At 38.3% G+C, this 21,897-nt stretch overlaps 1 protein-coding gene across 3 annotated transcripts; it reads left to right on the top strand.

Moving 5' to 3' along the window:
• The first annotated feature begins 1,574 nt into the window (after window positions 1-1,574).
• gne (glucosamine (UDP-N-acetyl)-2-epimerase/N-acetylmannosamine kinase) lies at window positions 1,575-21,096 on the top strand. 3 transcript variants are annotated; one of them, XM_023279919.3, is made up of 15 exons: window positions 7,162-7,621; window positions 11,877-11,900; window positions 12,007-12,078; window positions 12,385-12,533; window positions 12,739-12,985; window positions 13,332-13,539; window positions 13,804-13,956; window positions 14,149-14,361; window positions 14,868-14,955; window positions 15,651-15,861; window positions 16,128-16,257; window positions 16,361-16,582; window positions 17,550-17,732; window positions 19,515-19,631; window positions 19,961-21,096. In XM_023279919.3, exons 1-15 carry the CDS (start codon window positions 7,583-7,585, stop codon window positions 20,194-20,196), a joined length of 2,292 nt encoding a protein of 763 aa, XP_023135687.1. In that variant the 5' UTR covers window positions 7,162-7,582; the 3' UTR covers window positions 20,197-21,096. The 3 variants fall into 3 exon arrangements, with proteins under 3 accessions (XP_023135689.1, XP_023135687.1, XP_023135688.1); XM_023279921.3 differs by lacking the exons at window positions 7,162-7,621; window positions 11,877-11,900 and adding an exon at window positions 1,575-1,732; XM_023279920.3 differs by lacking the exon at window positions 11,877-11,900.
• Window positions 21,097-21,897: the final 801 nt, after the last annotated feature.

The raw sequence follows: 21,897 nt of genomic DNA, 5'->3' as shown, positions 1-21,897 counted from the left end.
TTCTTATGTGATGTTTTCTGGTGAGGCTGAGAACTTTTTGAAGTTTCCTCAAAAGGGTTTTGATTTGCCAGTGGGCCTCAGTTTGGAAGGGGACATTCTAGTGGCACTAGCAGGTAGTGGAACTTCTGTTGGTAGCACTGCTGTGGTATCTTGTGGTCCAACACTAACATGAATAGGGTAAATATTTAGATATTTTTAGAGGGTTTTATGTATTTATATTTATCTTTTGGAGAAATTATGCCTTTGTTATAGGGGACAACATATATTCCATGAAAACATTAAGGAAGAGAGAAAGGCCAAAGTATAGTTTGAAAATTCAAACCATGGGCGTAAGAGTTAAGAGGCATGCTTCTTACCCCGTATACTATCGTGTTACATTATACAAAGATTTTAACATCTTACTATGGAGACCAACTATGTTAGTGTTAGTTGACGCTATGCTGTTCTTCATAGTAGGTGTCCCAAAAAAGTAAAAAGCCAACACGAAAATGTGATGAACATCAATAAAAATGCAAACCATGTAGCTGAATTATTTTATTCTATTTATTAAGTGTCTTACATGTAATTAAGGTTATGTTTGCTCAAAGAAGCTGTGCTCGCATGGAGGATTGCGATTTTGCTACTTTTTTGGAAAACAGGCAAAATATAACCTCCTTGGGGGAAATAATTACATTAAATGAAAAGGTAGAATGTAGTTTCTCAACACCCATCCTAAAGCAGACTTACGGGCTATTGTGAAATCTAAGCATAACATTTGGCTCAACCATTCACTGACAGTGAGTCTTTGAGCTGTCAACAGTATCATGGGCTCCCATGGAGGTACCACAAGCTGTGGAGTTTATTCCACACATACCACTGAGACAGATTTTCACTAGTTTGGAGACTGTAATGTAAGTATTTAGATTATAGCAACAGCGTATCAAAATCTGACATTTTCTAATGTTGTTTAAGCAAAATTAATATTAGGGAAACTTGTAATGCAAACAGAATGTCAGTGTTTTATCTAATTGAGGACAAGCTAATTTTGTATACTGACAAATATCTCACATCTATGAGGTGCTGAGCATGTTTTAATGTTATGAGGGTTACTTTATCTTCATGGTGAAGATACAGACAGAAATCTTGATTCACTGGTAACTGGACATTCCTGATAAAGATGTTTTTAGTACAATTACTTTTCTGAGTTTGACTAACCCTGCACCTGTGTTGAGTTAAATGACTCACTGTAAAAGGAGTGAATACTTACACAATCACTTGTTTTACATTTTTTTTATTAACTGACATTACTTTGTAGAAATCTGTTTTCACTTTGATATGAAAGAGGTTAATTTATTTATTTTTGTAAATTCATGTAGTTAAAGGCCAAATTAAATTGACCCATGATTCAATGTTGAAAATGAATTAAAAAAAGAAAAAAATTTTATTGGTGCTGTATACACCATATATCATGGTGTATGCTGAATTTTGCTCGCTATCTAAATTAGAGTAATGTTCAGGGCCTTTATTATGAAGGTAGATGTTTCATCCACATCCAGTCTGGTTCTGGCGGCCGCGATCTACTGCAGGCTTGAGAGCCGAGCCCCCCTCCTCCTCGTGTCGGTGTCCAGATGCCACATAGCGTAGACTGGTAACCACCGAAAACCGAAAGCAGAGAAAGAAAGAAGTGAGTGTCGGTGGTGCCTGCAGTAGATGAATGGTATTCATTGAAAGCAGCGTATCCGGATAACTCAAGGTAACTGTTATCTCAGGCAATTCGGCCGCAGTGTCTTGAAATGATAAACAAAGAGAGATAGATAACTTTAGCCAACTTATCCACTGGCACCAAGGGGGTTTCTCTCCAGCTAACGTTGGCTAACTTTGACTGTTAGGCCACTTCGAAACGTAATTTAGTCCGTATGTGAGGATGTGTTTGGGCAACGTGTCCTAAACGATAGCCGTGAAAACACTGCGTTGATGCTAATAGGCAGGTGTTAGCATTGGCGTTATCTTTTTCCTTGCTAGGAGTTTAACGGGCTAGCTAGTACTAGCATAACTTTGTAGCTAAAGTCAGACCGCGGACTAAATCCGTTTGATGGTTCATGTTAGCTTAGATTTGTTCGGACACAACGAGCCAAAATATTAAAGTAAAATAAATATATAACTGTCCGCATTTACTCATGCGCTTGTTATAAATTAATGAAACGTAAGTTGTCTTTCAGGTTTGGTTCAAAAGGCGACAAACTGAATGTTTGGCTAGCTTAAACTTTTTTTTTAAGCTGCACTAGAATGACTTTGTGTCGCAGCGACTGAATGACGACAAACATGTTAACAGGAATATTAACGTGCATGGAATTAAAAAGCAAGCAGGTCATCCACCTACTTGGAAGAAAATAATGTTACGTAACGGTGCTCTGTTAGGTTATCACTGGGTGACTCCCACTTTCCTTCGAGGTATTGTAAGCGTTATTATGTGTCGTGCTGACATTAAATTCACAAGCATAGATTTCTAAATTCGCCTTTTCTGACAGAAATTTACCAAAAAAGACTTGTTTGTGTCAAAATGAAAGCAGAGTTCTACAAAGTAATATCAATTAATGAAACACATAAAACAAAAATAAAAGACTGCAAGTATTCAACCACCTTTAAGTCAGTGTTTCGTAATTGCACCTTTGGCTGCAGTTACAGCTTTGAGCCTGTGTGGATAAGTCTCAGTCAACTTTGCACATCTGGACACTGCAGTTTTAACCCATTCTTCCTTGCTAAACTATTCAAGGTTGCCAGGGATCATTAGTGAACAGCCCTTTTCAAATCCAGCCACTAATTCTTGATTGAATTGAGGTCTGAGCTCTGACTGGGCCACTCTAAAATATTCACTGCGTTGTCTTTAAACCATTCTTGTGTGGCAGAAGCACACAGCTTCTGCCACACAAGAATAAACCTTCCCCCCAGTCACAGGGTTTTTTTTTTTTTTTGCAGACTCCAAAATGTCCCTTTACTTTGCTGACATTATTGCCTTTACAAGCCTTCCAGGGCCTGCTTCCCAGAAACATCCCCCACATAAGCACCGTACGATTCTTCATTGTTTTTCATCCAGTTTAATGTTATCGGATGTACTTTGAGCTTGTGGCTTTGGGCGAGAGATCAAAGTGGTTCGTCCCGTCTGCATACAGAGATATGCCGGCACACCTACAAAACACTAGTTGAAGAAATTACCTAAAGGGTAAGCTTCCTTTTGTAGGACATTAGATGGCAGTATGACATTAACAGGAACATCTTTCACATGCCTTCATTCGTCACCGCCATTTGTCCCAAATTGACCAGTACAAGTCCATATTCTTTATTATCCTTGAATGCTATGCTGATAATTATGGCATGTGTTCTAAAGATCAGAAACTAAATGTCTGGGGAAGTACTTTAACTCTTATTTAGCAAGTTGGCAAGACAAGTTTATTTTGTTATTTACCTTTCAGCAATAAGACAATTTAAATACCAAGAAAAGATGTGAAAGAAGGATGCATGTAAAGAGTAAGAGATTAAGTCGAAGAAAAAAACGAGCAAGCTAAAATAGAACAATACAAATAGTGTTTAATTTAAAATAGTTAGGGCATCTGTCCTGTACATAATGTACTGTAATTGGTTTGATTTTATGGTAGTTTTGTGAAGGAAGTAATAAGCAGCATGAGTGCACATTTTATGGTCCTTTGCTTTGTTTGCTCTTTTGCTTCATCAGATGAATGTGTTTCAGTGTAGAAACAAAGTGATGTTACATTTTGTGTCCTTTGCGAACCGGGATGTCACAGCCTGGACATCCCGGTTCACAAAGTAAACTGAGGGCAGTTTACTTTATCCACGATCAGTTTTACAATAAGTGTATTTAACTCATCTGTTCCCTCATGTCAAATACAGAGCAGGTGTTACATGTCATCATGTCTACAGTACAGCCATAGAATTCTTCACTTGACCAGGATATGATTAGTGAAGATACTCTTATTTTCATTTTGATTCATTTGGGGATTATTTTATTAATATATAATTTTATTATGTGTTGTACATATAGTGATTTACTAAGGAATGATTTTTCTGATTAAAATAATAAAATAAGACTGTACAGTTTGTCATAGGAATTTAGCTAAAGCCAGCATTGACCTCAGCTGTGCAGGAGTTTTAGGCACTAAAAGTAAGGAGGGATGCTTTCAAAAGTAAGGCCATGAATAGCTTTCATTTAATAATTAGCTTAATGTACTATTTGTTCCTCCTGCAACTGAAATTAGTTCTTTGTGATTCTGGCTGTATTTCTGGGATTGATGGATGAGTTTTTCACAGTACTGCATTTCCCTACTAGTGTTTTAATTGATTCAAACTGTTGCAATTCAGTAAGAAAAGGACAGTAGCCCTCTAAAGTAAGTCACATTTGCATGGTCGAAGGGCTTTCAGTTTGTCTTCAAAGGGAATTTATTGCCTTAGGGATGTACTTAAAATTGTGTAGCGTGACTGACTGAGGCCCAGCAGGGAGAATTTCCCTCCAGACATGAAAACAGTCTTCTGACTTTGAAGGCCTGAAAAGCAGAGGTTTTTCTTTGTAATTCTCATTACGACGAGTGTGTGATTAACACTTGGGCTCTCTGTTTGAGCTGATATATCTGAATTTATACTTGACACAACAGCTACGTGACGTGAAATTCATGTCAATCAGCTTTGTGTCTGTTTAGAGTCTTCTCTTCGCTTTGCCTTTTTTTTTTTTTTTTTTTTTTTTTTAAGATTAATTTCCCAGAAATCAAATTGTTTGTGAAAGCTACTTTGAACTCTTAGATAAATTGAACAAAGCAAAACCCTTTAGGTCCCTGAACTTCTTAAATAAACAGAGAGCTCTTCTGAGCCAGTGAACACTCCTCTGAATCAGACGTGGCAGACTGCTGGAGGCTATATAATTTTTATGGCTTACTAAAATTTGACCTCTGACCAAAAACACGTTTGATCAAAGTAAGCAATTTATGGTTTCTCAAGACCAAGGCTTGTCTGACCAATGAGGTAAAAGCATGCAGACATTGCATTGTCTTAATAGAGGGAATATGAGACTTCAGGCCTGTTGAGGTTTGTGTGTCTGTTGGTGAGATTGTGCAGGTCTGGACAGAGACTGATTGTAGCTGTGATGACTATCAAAACTTAAGTGATGGCTGTGCAGTCTCTCCATTAAAGTATATGGTCAAGAATCTTTTATCAACTGTGGCATAAGCCAAATGTTTCTCTCAGTGCTGCATCGGATTGTAAAAAAGTTTAAATAAACCAAGAGCTGCCCGAAGAGAATATTTTTGTTCTTACACTATTGACCATTGGTTTTGGCACATTTCCATAGCTGGACTAAAGGTTCATGACATTTAAGCAAATTAGCTCACTAACATATCACATGTGTAGTTGCTTCATTCTGTCTGAAAATCATCTTTAGCAAAAACGGAAATCAAAGCCATTGTCTGTGCTTTTCTGTAAAAACTCTGTGGCTGCTCCATCGTGGTTATTGTCAGCCACAAACAACAAGGAATACATTGTGTTTGCAGCTAGTCTGTCAAAATTATTAGTGGAAATTGAGCTCTTCCTCTACGCCCAGAAAATTACATAATGCATAACTGTACTGTAGAAATCTCAAGGGTACCGCCCCCCCCCCCAAAAAAAGAAAAAAAAAATTCAAAAAATACTGCCACTCATCAGGGACTTTTTGAAGAGTAAGGTTGTCTTTCTGAAACTTTTCGAGCATGATTGGTTTTTTGAAAAAGAATGTAGGCCAACTGAGTTCCTCAAAAGGTTTTTGTTCCCTGTATAATGGGAATGAACTTTTAGTATCATTACAAGACAGAACAAAACAAATATAACCATAAAAAACAAAGGAGATGTTGTTTACTACCTTTACACTAGCCCACAGTAAGTCTTGGGGTTAATGTGTAATTGATAACAGCCCTCTAAAGTTTATCAGTGGTGCTGCCCATTAATGCAAACATAAAAGATAAGTTCCATATAAACAATCTAAGAATCATTTTATTGAAACCAGTGCACAGATGTCACCTGCACAGAATTACAAATTAGATCTAACACATCTAGATGTGCATACGGTGGTCATCCACAGCTGTATCCATGCAGGTGGCTGTTGTGTAAATCTGGATGAGCCATAGCAAAAGTATTTGTCTTTTGTGTTTTATTGAGAATAATGAATAATCAAGAAGAGAAGTCCAGAGTGAGTATTTCAGCTGAAGGGCAGAGCTCTAACACCAGGCTCGTGTTCAGAGATCTTACCAAGGTTCAAACTGTACTGCTTGACCTTTATCAAGCAGACATCAGAGGCTCCTCAGTCAAATACTCTCTTTCTCACTTTTATTACACCTTGGTGCTCGACAGTGGTCACAACACAATCACATACAATAACAAAATAGTAGAAAATGTAATCTGATGAGGTCTTTTATCATATGCTATGGTTAACAAGCATACCAAGGCTGATTTGTGATTGTCACATAAATACAATTCATCCAAGTCAAAATAAAATTATGCTACAACAAGGTCAACACATTTTACAAAAGCACAGAATATCTAAATAGAAATTCAGTTACTGATGTTGTGGATGGTACCGTTAAACCCAGTTTGGGGAAACTGAAATAACGCTGTGTATTGTATGTTGGAGTAATTTGTGCAGCCTGTCTTGTCTACAAATGCCCTTTATGCTCAGATTGACTTTGGCTCTGTTTGAAAAAGGACACTATCTTTTTTTTCAAACTATGGTACTTCCCAGTATTGATTACCTGAGTTGTAAAATTCTCTCTCCAGACCAGTGTGCAATATTGTGGTGCATGATAAGCCTTCAAAGTCATTGGTTTCTTTTTGAAACCTTCTTTCCTGTATCCTGTTTTGATAGCGTCACATGTGGTGAACCAATGGTGCCTTCGACAATGCAACACGTGACATTCTCTTCACATAGTGCTACTTTAGGTGCATTACCTAGAAAACTTACACCATTCGGTGCGTACCAGAAACCCTGTTATATTGTTAAGGTCGTTTTATGTGCAGCGTGAGTCTCATTAGAACTTGTTTTTTTTTTTCTTTTCTTTTCAAACCTTTACCTGAATTTTACTACTACAGTGTGTATGGCATGTTATTTGTGTGTTGCTAATGCAATGCAAGACATTGTTACTTCCAGAGTTCTACAGATTTTCTTTGTGTTATTTTCTGAATCTTTGCAACTTCAGTATAATTAATTTAATTTCAGAAGTAGTTGCCGATATATGGAAGTAATATATACAGTAATTGTGTAAAAACTGTCGAGATGCTCCCCTTTGCTCTGTGTCTGGAGAGATGGCACACACTCTTCCTTCCGTTCACTCCACCAATCGTGGGCTCTAATCCAAATCAACCCAACCCCATTCTCACACAGCCCCTCCCCCAGCTCTATGACTGTGTCACCCTACCGCTCTCTCTCTTCCTTTTGCTTTCCGCCGTATGCTGGCTCGTGCATGCCCTCCCTCCTTTGCTCAATGCGGCTGGGAAAAAGACAAAAATAAATAAAAGGATCTGAAAAACAGCAGCAGAGGGGTGATTTTTAGCCAAGATCACACAGAAGTGTAGGATGGAAAAGCATCCGGGTTCTTTGTGCATTAACCCTCATGTGAGTCAGATGGCCTTTTTTAAAAATATTTCGTCACTCTGTCGTATCTTTCGTCTTTGCCTTCTAATCCTTCCTTCCTTTCTCACATTTTGTTGTTATCTCCTTTTTATTCTGTATGTTCGATATCTCCATCTGCCTCTCTTGCTGTGTCATCTCTGCCTTTGCTTTCTGCATGCATCCCTCCCCCCATACCGTAACGCTGGCTGCTGATGCTGTCTTGTGATGCTTTTGTGGAAGTCACGGCGTGTTGAATGAAATTCAGAGTTAATCACAGGACTTACTCGCGTGAAGGTTTTTTGGTGTCATCCAAGAGTTTTTGTTGCTTCAAATACCCCACACAGATGTGACAAATTGAGATACCTCAGTTAAAAGTGCATTTAACAGCAATGTAGAAAACACGCTGTGATGGGATTGCATTGCATTATATTGCATTTGCGCTAAAGTTGAAATGCTTAAAAATAGTTATAGAGGGAAAAGTTATTAACTTTATTCAGCTGAAAATCTCCAAGACCACACTGACTGGTTGCTCTGTTATGATTGTGTTTCCCTTCATTTTATTTGCAAACTTTACTTAGAAATTTTAAGCAATCTGAGCAGGATTCCTAAAACAGACTGACCAGGGTCCACTAAATAGCTGCACTATGTAAATGTGTATGGAAATGAAATTCCTCTTTTTATAATTTCTTGTTTTTCAGGTTTGCATTGAGTAATGTTTCTTTTTATTCTAAAGCAATGTTAGAAATTGATAAATTGCAAGTTTGCTGGCTTGAAATTTAACATTAACACTGTAGTTATTGTACAACAACAGTTTATGTAATTCTCCTTCAGATGTTTTGAGAGTGAATAACTTTTACATTGGTATATGCTTCCTTTAAAGGCAAACTTAAACATCTTTTGTCACTGAAGTCAGTTCAGTTCAACCCTCCTAGTACAGTAGTGTCGTCATATAATACACAAATGGGTACAAAAATTAGCTTGATATGTGAAGTCAGCTGTGAAAGCAGCATTCAGCATGTAAAACTTAAAACAGTCTTGCCTAGTCTGGACCTGTCTAGCATTGCCGCTGTAGGGCTGCTCTTATATCTTTCTGCTATTATGCTGAACAAATGCATTGGCTTGTTTGTATGTCATTAACCAGTTACAGTCATCTTCGTTTGTGCTAAGCCCAGAATGCAGCAATGGTGGCCATGCAAAACAGTGTATCGATATAGTAGGTATGCCAGCCTTCTGAAGTGCTTCTCTTGAGACTTCCCATTGGGTACAGACATGGCACTGACAATCCAAGCTCTGCATTTCCATATTATTTTATGCTTTTTGTCCACCTATATAAGATGTTGTAGGAAGCCATTAAAGCAAATCTGTGAGTCAGCAGTTAAATGCTAAGCAAATGTAATATTGTAGTTGACTGCAAGAGAAGGACTGTAAGACTTATCGAGTAATTCTGATTAGATAGAATCTGAAAAAAATAATCTGTTGTTGAGTGAGAAACCACGAATACTTTTCAGCATGAGCCACTAAATTAGCTGAACATTTATTAACCTGCCCCAGTTAGCTACTTTTTGCTACAACAGCAGCAGGCATAAACCATAATGACTTTTATGCAGGATTATTATTGTTTCTTTTAACAAACTACTTTTTTCATATAATGTAGGTCGTGATATACTGCTGTGAGCTTATTAGGTCTAAATTGTTATACGGATTTTTTAGACAGAATATAAAGCTGGGTCAGAAAATAATGCAAGCATCATAGACTGATAAGCAATGGATAACACAACAGAAAACTTTGAACATTTTTTGCTACAATTGTGGCCTGTTGTTTTTTGTCTTTATTTGTTCATTCTGATGTCAGTGACTCATTCTTTCTTGTTCTCAGAAGTGCAGAGGGGTGAAATGCAACTCAACCCGTGGCTAAATCTAACCACAGGAGTTTGTAAATTCCCAGCTTTCAATCCGCTCTGGAATTTGAGGTCTCACTGATTTACCTCATTTGCTTGAAGATACACATAACTCTGTATGCTACCTGAAAATCGGTTTTGACGTAAATATTTAATTCATTGCAAAATTTCAGGTATCATTTTCAACCCATGAATGGATTATATCAAATCTACCTTCTGCCAGTGAGAGTAGCTGAATGGGGCAATACCCAAGTGAAATACAGTATAATAGAATAGAAAATGGTGACACCTAAATACTGCTCGTCTTTCAATCCTGACTGTCATTCTTGTGTCATTCAACATAAACAGGAACAGTCTATTGAAAAAGATGACAGGCTTCATAGAGGTTGTGTTTATTATTAACAGTAGGTGTGCCTGTTGTTGGGCAGGTGTCTTTGCTGGTGCGAGCGTCACAAGACTTTTTATAACAAGAAACAATATACGGAGGTAGCAGTAGATACGCTGTTTTTTTTTTGTTTTTTTTTAACAATAAGATGCCATGCTAAAGGAAACTATTTGGGGAAAACAAAACACACAACCATACAAATGCAAATACCACAACTGCCACTTCCGCCTCTCTCTATTCTTGGTTTCTCCAGCTGTGTAGAAACTGCTGAAGTTGTTTAAAACATGCTTGTAGGAGTCCTGTTTGAGGCATGACTGTTTCAGAATTTTTAACTGGTTAAGTGCAACTGTCGTAATGAATTTAAGGCAGCAGATGGCAGCAAGTCCTTGTAAAAAGAGGATTCTCTGTTGCATAAAAGGAACGACTGTCACTGAGAAATTCAGCATCTGTTGTATTTTAACTTAGTTGGATGAGCTGTGGATCCAGGAACGTAACAAGTTGTGACATCATACAGTAAGAGAAGTGGTGACAAGAAATAAACACAGCATTTAGTCTGATGACCACAGAAACTTACTCCAGTTGACTTTTAGAGGCTTTTATATAACATGTGGTGAGCTCTACTTTTGATGTAATGAGCTTTTTTTCAGTGGCTTTCTCTTCTCTCCAATAAAGCCTTCTTCCTTCATAGGAGTCATAGCCTTCATTAGTTTATTTTCTGCACGGCCATTCAGTTTTTGAGCACATTCTGTTTGTTTATCTTCATGGTGAAGTTACATACAGGAATCTTGATTCACTGGTAACTGGACGTTCCTGATACAGGTGTTTTTAGTACAATTACTTCTTTGAGTTTGACATCAAGCTGTAACTGGCTGCACCTATGTTGAACTAGGTAATTTTAAAAATAATGAACATTTACGCAGTCACTTATTTTACATCTTTCAGTCGTGTCGATGGCCAGATGCCACATAGCATAGACTGGTAACCATCGAAAACCAAAAGCAGTGAAAGAAAGAAGTGAGTGTCATGTTTGTGGACCACTTGGTGATTTCATCTTGATTACTGCTTCACTGTCGCTGTATGATTTAAGTGGATAAGGTGGGTTTGACCCTCAGGAGACTATATCCCATTAATTCATCAGGGGATAATGGAAAGGTATAATACCTGCTTAAATGTAATGCATAGTTGTAATTAAATGAGTTTGCAACAAACAGCTCCAGTGCGGTTAAGTCGATTAGAATTTCGTGTTGACAGAGTCCTTTCTCTTTGCTGCATAAAATTCAGTAAACGTACAGAAAAGTTTTTTTGACACGTTGCCACTGTTGATTTTGGTATGATCATTTATCGGCTTTCTGCAATGACATAGCAGTTGGTACAGGTTGTCCTTAATATGTAAACAGACTTTCACCTTGTGCCCACACTCAGACCTTGGTGACAAATGTCCACATGAAAACAGTCAAATCCCCGAAAGGGGATAGCCAAACGTGGACATTTCACACACCGGAATGCTCACAGTTTTTGTAAATTAATCTCCAGATCACTCAGCCTGTTTTGTATAGATCCCTTTGCTGTGGATATATTTTATGCTTTGTTTATTCCCTGTAATAAGGTAGCTTCTTAGATCTTTCAAATCTGACAGACACGTCAGTTCAGCCCATGCTTACCAATGCTTTTTCATCTTTGCTGCATTTTTATGCGTGCTTGGCTTATTTTAAATGAAAAAATATTTTGGCAAACCCTGACTGGCACATTTTAAACAGATTTATTCAAGGCTAAATACCACAATTTCACCCAAAAAATATCCTGGACCAGTTTCTTACTGTTATGTGGCCAGATGTGAATGTGAACTTTGCCTTGTAATCCAAAGCACTGTTCTACCGCATGTATTTCAGCTCTGGAGAAAATGCATCAGTCTGTGTTTTTTAATATAAAATACAAAGCATTTTTAGTGTAGTTTTGTTGTGTTTTCATGCTTCAGCCTCTCAATATTTGGAAGACGCAAGTGAGTATGATATGTGTGTGTATTTGTATAATGAAAATAATGGATAATATTGTGCTTTACAAACTTTAAACTAGATCTCACCTGCTCATGTACCTTTGTTTTCTAGGAGGTGTACTCTCTGAGAATGCTACGGAGCAGAGAAAAAATGGAGAGGGAAAATATGGAAGAACATAATCAGGTGCGACTTTGTCTTTATCTCCCGGAAAAACAAATGACATTATTGAGAACATTATCAGCTTCTAGTTACTGAGAAGGAAACGTATGCATTTGAAGCCTTTTCTCTACTTAAAGTACAGGGTTGTGTGGAGTTTGTAATATTCCTTCAGACTGTAGTGAAATAGTTATTTCTAGTTATAAAAGATAAACATACCGGGCATCTAGTCGAGAGTGGGGCATGTTTTCTGGTTGAGCATACTAAATTCACTTGAACTAATGGTGTTTGTGTCTGTTTTACATGTGGTGACTACACATTGATTTGTTGAAGTCTAAGAAGAGGTTGAGGGTGTGTGTGGCGACATGCAACAGGGCAGATTACTCCAAGCTGGCCCCCATCATGTTTGGGATTAAATCCCACCCTGAAGATTTTGAATTGGAAGTTGTAGTGCTTGGTTCACATCTCATTGATGACTATGGGTAAGACCAGAAGACTTTCTTTTCAAAAGCTGTGCTAAAACAGTACTACGCTATAAATTATAGTGCACCTGCTAACAGAAATGGTCCATAATCTCCCACAGATGTTGGGTTTTGATCTGCATTGATTTTGAAACTGTATGAACATACTGACGTTTCCAAACTTCATTATTTTGTTGTATTTTTTTCTCATTTCCCTGCCTTGCAGCAACACTTTTCGAATGATTGAGCAGGATGACTTTGACATTGGCTCTAAGCTCCACACTATTGTGAGAGGAGAGGATGAGGCAGCCATGGTGGAGAGTGTTGGGCTGGCACTAGTGAAGCTCCCTGATGTCCTACAGAGACTTCGCCCTGACATCCTGGTTGTGCACGGTGACCGTTTTGATGCACTGGCTTTGGCAACTGCTGCAGCACTGATGAATATTCGAATACTTCACCTGGAGGGAGGAGAGGTCAGAAGTATAATCTGTTCAGCAACTTTTGCTATGAGAAAATACATTTGCTGTGATGCTTTATTTTATGTCACACTAAACTTGTGCATGTGCACTATCCTTTTTACAATGTGTGCTTTTATACCTTTTCTGACTTTTTTACCTCCACCTTTTAAAGCAGCACAGAATACAGTAATGGAAGCAAATACAATTTATACCTTATCCCTATTTTTTCACGTAAAGGTTTTAATGCAATGCACTTCATTATAAGCCCTACTGTCCTGTAAGAACTTTATAGTAATTGTTACAAAATGACAAACCACTTGACAAACCTCTTTTCTCATGTTATTCGTTGCTCCTTTCCCAGGTTAGTGGTACAATTGATGACTCAATCCGCCACGCCATCAGTAAACTGGCCCATTACCATGCTTGCTGCACACGCATGGCAGAGCAGCACCTCATCGCCATGTGTGAAGACCACTGTCGTATCCTCCTGGCAGGATGCCCTTCATATGATAAGCTGCTGTCGACTCATCACAGAGAGGACTACATGGATATCATCAAGAGCTGGCTGGGTATGCAGGGATGCAATCATAGGAAAGAAACATAGTGTGAGACATTTAGGGCTGCCACTAGCGATGAATCGATGAATCACCTGAGCACGATGCGTCATCAAAATCGCTCCGCTCGGATGGTGATTTCTGTTGCATTGTGCGCTCATTTCTGCTTTTGATGATGCATCGTGCTCAGGCGATTCATCGATTCGTCGTTAGTGGCAGCCCTAGAGACATTAGTCTATGTTTGTATGTGATGTGTGGGGTTTTTCTTTCATGTTGAAGGTGACAAGGTGCAGGAGCGTGATTATATTGTGGCGTTGCAGCACCCGGTCACTACAGACATCCAGCACTCAATTAAGATATATGGGTTAATGCTGGACGCACTGCTCTCCTTCAACAAGAAGACCCTCATCCTCTTCCCTAACATCGATGCCGGTTAGTTACATCTATTGCTCCTTTTAGTTCCTACTTGTATTTTCAATTTTTGTTTTCCTCTATGTATGAGTGTTTTGTCAAAGTAGAACTAGAATCATTTGAATTATACCAAGAATGTTCAAATGCAGTTTTGGGTTTAGTCAAACAAATAAATGTTTCTGTCAGTTTAACTTTAACTTCTCCCATAAACAGGAAGTAAGGAAATGGTACGTGTCATGCGAAAGAAGGGCATTGAGCAGCACCCCAACTTCCGGGCAGTGAAGCACATTCCCTTTGAGCAGTTCATCCAACTTGTCTGCCATGCCGGCTGCATGATCGGAAACAGCAGCTGTGGAGTGCGAGAAGCCGGAGCATTTGGCACGCCCGTCATTAACCTGGGAACAAGGCAAACAGGCAGAGAAACAGGTAGGGATGACAGATAACAAGACGATTACCTGCTGCCTCTGCCATAGTCATGGTTCTGATGTCAGGAAGAGGAAGGTTAAAAAGATCATAAGATGAGTAATGAAGGATTATGTGCGGAAGGAAGGCACGGTTCAGCAAAAGTTGTTTATTTATTTAGTCACAGAGTCTGTTCAGATTCTACAATATGTGTCTTTAGAATACTGTTTGTTTTCCATCAAATGAAAGCATGTTTGTAAAGGTCAGTGAACTTACTATCACTGCAAATTACAGCTGCCAATGATTGCCAAAAGTTTTATCATTTTTTTCATTTTGAAAGGCTGCAAATCTTTAATAAAGGCAGCTGGTCATCTTACACAAGTTACTGTAGTTCTGAATATTAGAGGATTTGGGCAGCTGGAAGACAGTGCTACAAAAAGATCAATGTCAGTTTCCTCATATTAGCAATTAATTTGCCTTGGGTCCTTTGTGTTAAATTGCTGTGCTGATGACATTTCTCTCTCTGCCAGGTGAAAATGTTCTACATGTCAGAGACGCTGACACTCAGAATAAGATTTACCACGCTCTGGAGCTGCAGTTTGGAAAGAGATACCCCTGGTATGATGAGTTTACTTTCTGTGTATCTCACGGGGTCTTTGTCCTTCAGTTTTTTTACTTTTTAATTATAATTTTAAAGGCAAATCTCACAGTATACTTTGTCATAATGCTGTCTGTGAAAAGTAAAGCTCACATTTAACAATGATGTTAACATGATTGAATGTTACATGCACCATGGGATTTCTTTGGCTGTAATTGGTTGAATGGCACTAAGTGTGGAATATGTTGTTCTCTAAAATGTTCATCATAAAAAATGAAATACAAAAGATAAAGATATTCAGTAATCTCAAACGGAAAGCCAGCTACATTACTTTTCCGAACTATTGATTTGTATGGCAGGTTTTTACCCTTTCAAGGAGTGTGGAGAAAAAAATGCATTTACTACAGAATTTCTGTCTTCAAACAAATTGTCTGTCTTTTGCAAAGCATGTAATTCCATCAAAGAAATATTATCTACCTCAACATTAATCACTGAAGAGTGAATATTATTGCAGCACAGTCTCACAGGTCTGTGTAACAATGATGTTATTTTTTAGATTTTTTTTTTTAATACATGAATTTAAGTACTAAATGTATTCACTTTATTACTCACATCTTACATAAACTGTTGATGAGCATTATGATGCATAAAGGCTGTGGAAGTTAGCAAAAACATTAATGTGAGCGCAAATGTACATATATATATTTTTTGCCAGCTCTAAGATTTATGGTGATGGCAACGCAGTGCCTCGCATTCTCAAGTTTTTGCGAACCATTGATCTGGACGAACCCCTCCAGAAGACCTTCTGTTTCCCTCCTGTGAAAGACCCCATTTCCCAGGACATTGATCACATCCTGGAAACTCAGAGTGCTCTGGCCATTGACCTCGGAGGAACCAACCTCAGAGTGGCTATCGTCTGCATGAGGGTAGGCTGCGTAGAGTCTTGCATGGACAGACGGGTCTAATTGCTTTACCATAACTGTCTCCATTTTTGTGGTCAGAAAGTGTTTCAGCTAGTCAGGAAGATATTTGTTTCACGTTTGATGATAAAAAGGTTTGTTTTAAAAACTTAAAATATAAAGATAAATCTAAATACTATTTATAGACACTAATAACCTCACAGATAATGTCTTTTTTATAATTCAGTTGGTGCTAGTTTCATCCCTTTTTCACTCTCTGTCTCTCTGTTCAGGGCAAGGTCGTGAAGAAATACACTCAGCCCAATCCAAAGACTTTTGAAGCTAGGATGCATCTCATATTAAAAATGTGTACAGATGCCATGCGGGATGCTGTGTGCCTCAACTGTAGAATACTTGGTGTCGGTAAGCAAATGCATACACTCACGTCTTGATGAAAACCTGCTATGATGCTGACAAACTTATTACAAACTTTAATCTCAGAGCTCTCTCAAAATCTCCTTCTCAGGAGTGTCCACTGGTGGGCGTGTTAACCCACAAGAAGGTGTGGTCCTTCACTCGACAAAGCTGATCCAGGAGTGGTCTTCTGTGGACCTGAGGACACCCATCTCAGACGCCCTGCACCTACCTGTTTGGGTTGACAATGACGGCAACTGCGCTGCGTTGGCGGAGAGGAAGTTTGGTCATGGCAAGGGAGTGGAAAACTTTGTCACTGTCATTACGGGAACAGGTGAGAGGGCAGGATTCCAGGAAATCTTTTTTTTTTTTTAAAACATTGTGCATACAGTATGACAGAAATAGTTGCATTATTCAAGTCTCTGAAAGTATCTTTTTTAACATGGTTGTTAATTCCTGTAGAGGAGTTTAGATTGTCAGTGTGCTTTTTACCAGCTATTAAAACACTGATCCTCATGATTCTGGTAAATGCGTTTGTAGTTGAGTTTGTAAATTACAGATATTCTGACACAAATGCATGACAATATGCATCGTCAAGCTGGGAAAACTGATTGCACTATTAACCAAACTGACAACAGAGCACACTGAAATGTTTTCTTCTAATGTTCAACCACCACTGTTTTCTGTCAACTGACGATAACAAGAAAGCTGCATTGAGAGAAATGAGTTTCTGTTAATAAGTTGAGCTGAATGAAGCTGACTCAGCTACAGTCTATTTTGTTTACATTTTCTTGTTGACTGTATGCATTCTAACCATTTAAAAATACTCTCTAAATTGAATTGCAGCATTCACTACACTTGCTTTGGAAATTGAGACTTGTGGGCATTTAAGGTGTTATGATGGGGAATATTAGTCCAACGAGTAGTAGACTTATTATTTCTGGCCTCATAGGCTTACTCTAGGCATTTTTAAATTATTTTGGTTAGTGTCTAAAGAGAATTAGATGACTACTGTTATAGTATATTTTCATTGCAGTAATTGTTGTGAGTGCAACTGTTTGCACTGTGATCATCATTCTATTGATTGATTGACTCATATATATATATGAGTATATAATGTGTGTGTGTGTGTGTGTGTGTGTGTGTGTGTGTGTGTGTGTGTGTGTGTGTGTGTGTGTGTGTGTGTGTGTGTGTGTGTGTGTGTGTGTGTGTGTGTGTGTATATATATATATTAGATCAGCTGGTTTGTTGCACTTAATGCCTGAGGAGGAAAACATCTTCATTCTTCATTCTGTGTGCAGGTATTGGAGGAGGGATCATTCATCACAATGAACTGGTCCATGGCAGTACCTTCTGTGCTGCCGAGCTGGGACACATTATGGTTTCACTGGATGGCCCAGACTGTTCATGTGGCAGCCACGGTTGCATAGAGGCCTATGCATCTGGCATGGCCCTTCAGAAAGAGGCCAAGAGGCTGCATGATGGTAAGTGATTGAGCTCATAGTGCTGAGGTTCCAGTAGGCATCCTAAGGAAAGCGTGTTCTCCATTAATACTCTGCAAAAAAATTTTAGTTTTGTTCACTTCCTGGCATCGTATGTACTTTTAAGGAATAGTTCACTCCAAAATTACTTGATGTTTTGTATCACACATGTAATAATGGCTATCTCTGAAGTGGCTTATGATAGGTGTCTTAAGCTGCCTCTTTTTTTTTTTTGTTTGTTTTCAGAAACATAAATTCTTAGTTAAATTTATAATACATTAGTTTGGCTTCATGTGTTCTTTTTTTCCTTTTTCAAATCTTTTAATTGGAAATTTCTGCACATAAAAAAAGAAGCTGTTAATCCTTAATTCCTTAAGATTTCTTCTCATGTTTAATTTGACCATACCCATCATTACCATGGTAACAGCAAGAACATTTCACTACTACACCACACAGTCCTGGAGCAACTAATTTGTCCAAAATGCAACAGAAAAGCAGTTGATATGTCGGTTTACACTGCAGCCAAACAAACTCAGAATATTTGACACAGGCAGTACAAAGTAAAGATTTTTACCTTGCTTAGAAATTGGTGGTGTGCAGTCTGTTACCTACAACTTTTCATGCAACAGCTCACTGCGACTTCTTTTTTTGTTACTCCCTGCAATATTTATAACTATTTTGCTGTGAAAGACAATGTCTTAAAGGATTGTGTCTTGGTTTGAAGGCATATTTTTGCCAAACAATTGTGGTCAATGCTGAACATGGTGACATAGTGCTGGGCGATATGGAAAAAATCATATATCACGATATGGATTATTTTATATCACAATAACGATATATATGACGATATACCACAACAAAGTATGTTTTCAGTTATTCTCTGAAAAGTTTGACAAAAATTTCATTGCTTACTTTTCTCCATGAAACTTTAACCTGTTGCCAGGGCTGGATCTGAATATTCGATCCCCATGGTGGTATGTGGATATTTATTTTGAGATCCGAATATTCACCCCCTCCCACCTCCACCCCCACCCCCCGTCGGGCGTTACGAACCGAGCCGAAAATTCGGCTCTTTCCTCCGTTAGCTCACCGCCTCTGACCTCACGGACCGAACCGAATATTCAAGTCATTCCTTCGTCAGTCCGTCCATTGCTCAGCACTCATGAGTCAAAGAACGTAAAGCAGCGTCATGTCGCAAAAACCACAAGACGGAGTTTCTTTGCGAAAAATCTCTTTTTTATTCAACTTTATTTTCACGTATATAAACTTAGAGTATGCATCGTGACAAGAAAACACTAATACAATCGTCGCAGGCTATTTAATGATAAATTTGCTGTAATTGATAAAATTAGATTAGAAACGATAGAAATGATAGAAGAGAAATGGCACAATAGACACTTTTCTATCGTTCTCACGATATGTATCGTCATATCGCCCAGCACTATGGTGACAAATATGTTTGTGTGGCTGCTTCACAATAAAAGCATTCTTTCATTTCCACTGGCACTAATCTAGTTTAGCTCTGATATTGGTAAGTAAAATTAAAGGTAAACAGTGAGGCAGAAATCAGATGAAATAATAAACTGTGGTACTGCTTCTTATGAGGTCAGGGAACAAATATTAGTTTTGAATAATCCAACTGGATAATGAAAACCTTGCAATCATCTCAAGTAAAAGACAAAAGCTCCTTAAACATATAATTTGTTTGTCTCATAGGACTTCACACTACTATCTGTCATTGACGTATATTTACACGTTTGATCTGTGTGATGCTGTGTTTTTCAGAGGACCTGCTTAAGGTGGAAGGGATGGATATGAAGCTGTCAGAACCAATCACTGCTGCTCACCTCATCAGTGCAGCCAGGATGGGGAACTCAAAAGCTGATGCCATTCTGAACAAGGGTCAGAGCACAAAACACACAGACACACGTGCGCACACACAGACAGCATGGAAATGTGTTGGAAAAACTTCCCTCTTTGCAAGTTTTTTATAATAAAAGTAGTATTTATTCTCACAGAAAAATAACAGCCTGATGATAAAATGTGGGAAATTAAAAATACATTTAGGATGGGGACAGTCAGAGCTGTTTTACTGAGTTGTACAGCATGTTTAGAGGCATTTGCATCATTATATCCACTCTCTTTTCTTTATAAAATGCCATGTAATATGTTATCAAAAAATATATACAAGATAAATATCTAACTTCTCTGTGTCTTCTTCCCTGTTGCAGCCTCCACAGCATTAGGGGTAGGCATCATCAACATCCTCCACATAGTCAACCCCTCACTGGTGATTCTATCTGGAGTCTTGGCCTCCTACTACCAGGCCCCAGTGCAGCGCATCATCTCAGAGAGAGCTCTCCTCTCTGCCCAAAGCATCAAGGTTGTCACATCAGACTTGGAAGAACCTGCCTTACTTGGAGCTGCTAGCATGGTGTTAGACTATGCAACCAGAAGGATATATTGAAGGACATATCTCCAATTTACTAAGGACTAAAGAACTATAAATATTATATCTATTAGACAACTTCAAGGCAAAAGTGAAAGGCTAAGCGTTGAAACTATCAATTGTAAGCACGAGTTTATTATATGTTTTAAATTATTTTGTCTGCTTGTTGATGACGGATGGAAGTGAATGCAGTTTTGCTTGCATTGTCCACAAATATACAAATACTGGGTTTATTTTCCCACATTGTAACTTGGATACAAGTTTGAAGTGGGTCTGTTACCAGGTCAAAAATCCCACCCCTGTTTTTGTACAGTGCCTACAGTGTAATCAAGGTTTAATGAAGTCGAACAAGGCATCAGCCTTTGAGTACTCTACAAATCCGTCTTCGAGTCAAAACTACTCATACAGGACAACGTTTATAACAGTTCTATCTGCAATGCGATATGTGTAGAAAGAAAAGTTTGTTATAGAAAGCTTGTTTCAGATGTGACCAAAGTATTGCTGAAACATGTGACTGTAGCGGTCTGTCTAAAAATCTTTAATTTACAGTTTTATCTGTTTTGAGGCAAGGATGACTGCCCAGTCATGTTAAATTTCCATGCTTTATTAATGATTAAATAATTTAAGATCTGTTAAATCAAACTATAGTGGCTTATATTAATGAGCTGTTAAAGCAGCAGCTGCTTTAGCCTTATGACTGCTATAGTATGATGAGGGCTTGAGGATGAATCTTTTGCCTGAATTACTTTTTTCTTTTTTAAATTAAAATAGACTTTAAGATTTTAGCCTTCTAAAGATATTATATGGTTTGTATGTAATATTACATACTACATGTACTTTGTACGACTGTTAGTTTTGGATAAATTTCTATTTAAGCTTATTGATTATGTTGGTCCAAATAAATAATTGTCAGTTTTAGATATTCACAAGGCTTCCACTTTATTTATGTCACAATAGCAATGTATAGATGTTCTCATCAGTCCATAATATTTCTTCATTTTCTGCCTTCATCTGGGTGTTAATGAGCTGTAAATTGAAGCAACTGACTGGGGCGCTATGTTCTAAAAGTATTGTTGGTAGTTCAAATTTTTTATTGCTTCTTGTTCAAATTTTTTATTGCTTCTTGTTCAAACATCCCTTACCGAGCCTGGAGGTGTGTTTGAGCACACTGACCTTTTGAAAAGCAAACTATGGGTCCCATGAAGCTCAGTTCAGATGGGATGGTGTGCTGCTATAGAGTGTTGTGGAGCCATGCTGCTTAAGCGTTGCTCTGGAGTCCAAATAAATCACGAACAGTGTCAACAGTAAAGCCCCACTGCACTATCACAACTCTTCCTAAATGCCTCATGGGGTGAACCACTCATGCAGATACTATCGGTTCAACTTCTCTGAATGTCACAAGGACAGGATTTGGAACTAAAAATCTTCAATTTTGACCCATTAGGCCAAAGTCCAGGTTTCCTTTGAACCAATGTTTAGATCTCGTGTTCCTGGGTTCCAGCAGTTTTTTTCTACTGACCAACAGTGTACTATGTTTGTTTGCTGCATCTCGACCATGAAGGCCTGATCGGCAGTAACTGTCAAACTGTCCTTGGTCCTCCTGAGACTTTGCTGATGAAGGGCAGTGTCATTACAGCATCTGATGGTTTTTCTGACTGCACTTTAATTTTTAAAGTGACTGACCTTCCTGTCTTACAGTGATAATGGACACTAATTTCT

This window comes from Amphiprion ocellaris, chromosome 4 (assembly GCF_022539595.1).
Source record: "Amphiprion ocellaris isolate individual 3 ecotype Okinawa chromosome 4, ASM2253959v1, whole genome shotgun sequence".
In the NCBI taxonomy this organism is placed as follows: Eukaryota; Metazoa; Chordata; class Actinopteri; family Pomacentridae; genus Amphiprion; species Amphiprion ocellaris.
This window is presented reverse-complemented; position numbering and strand designations above follow the sequence as displayed.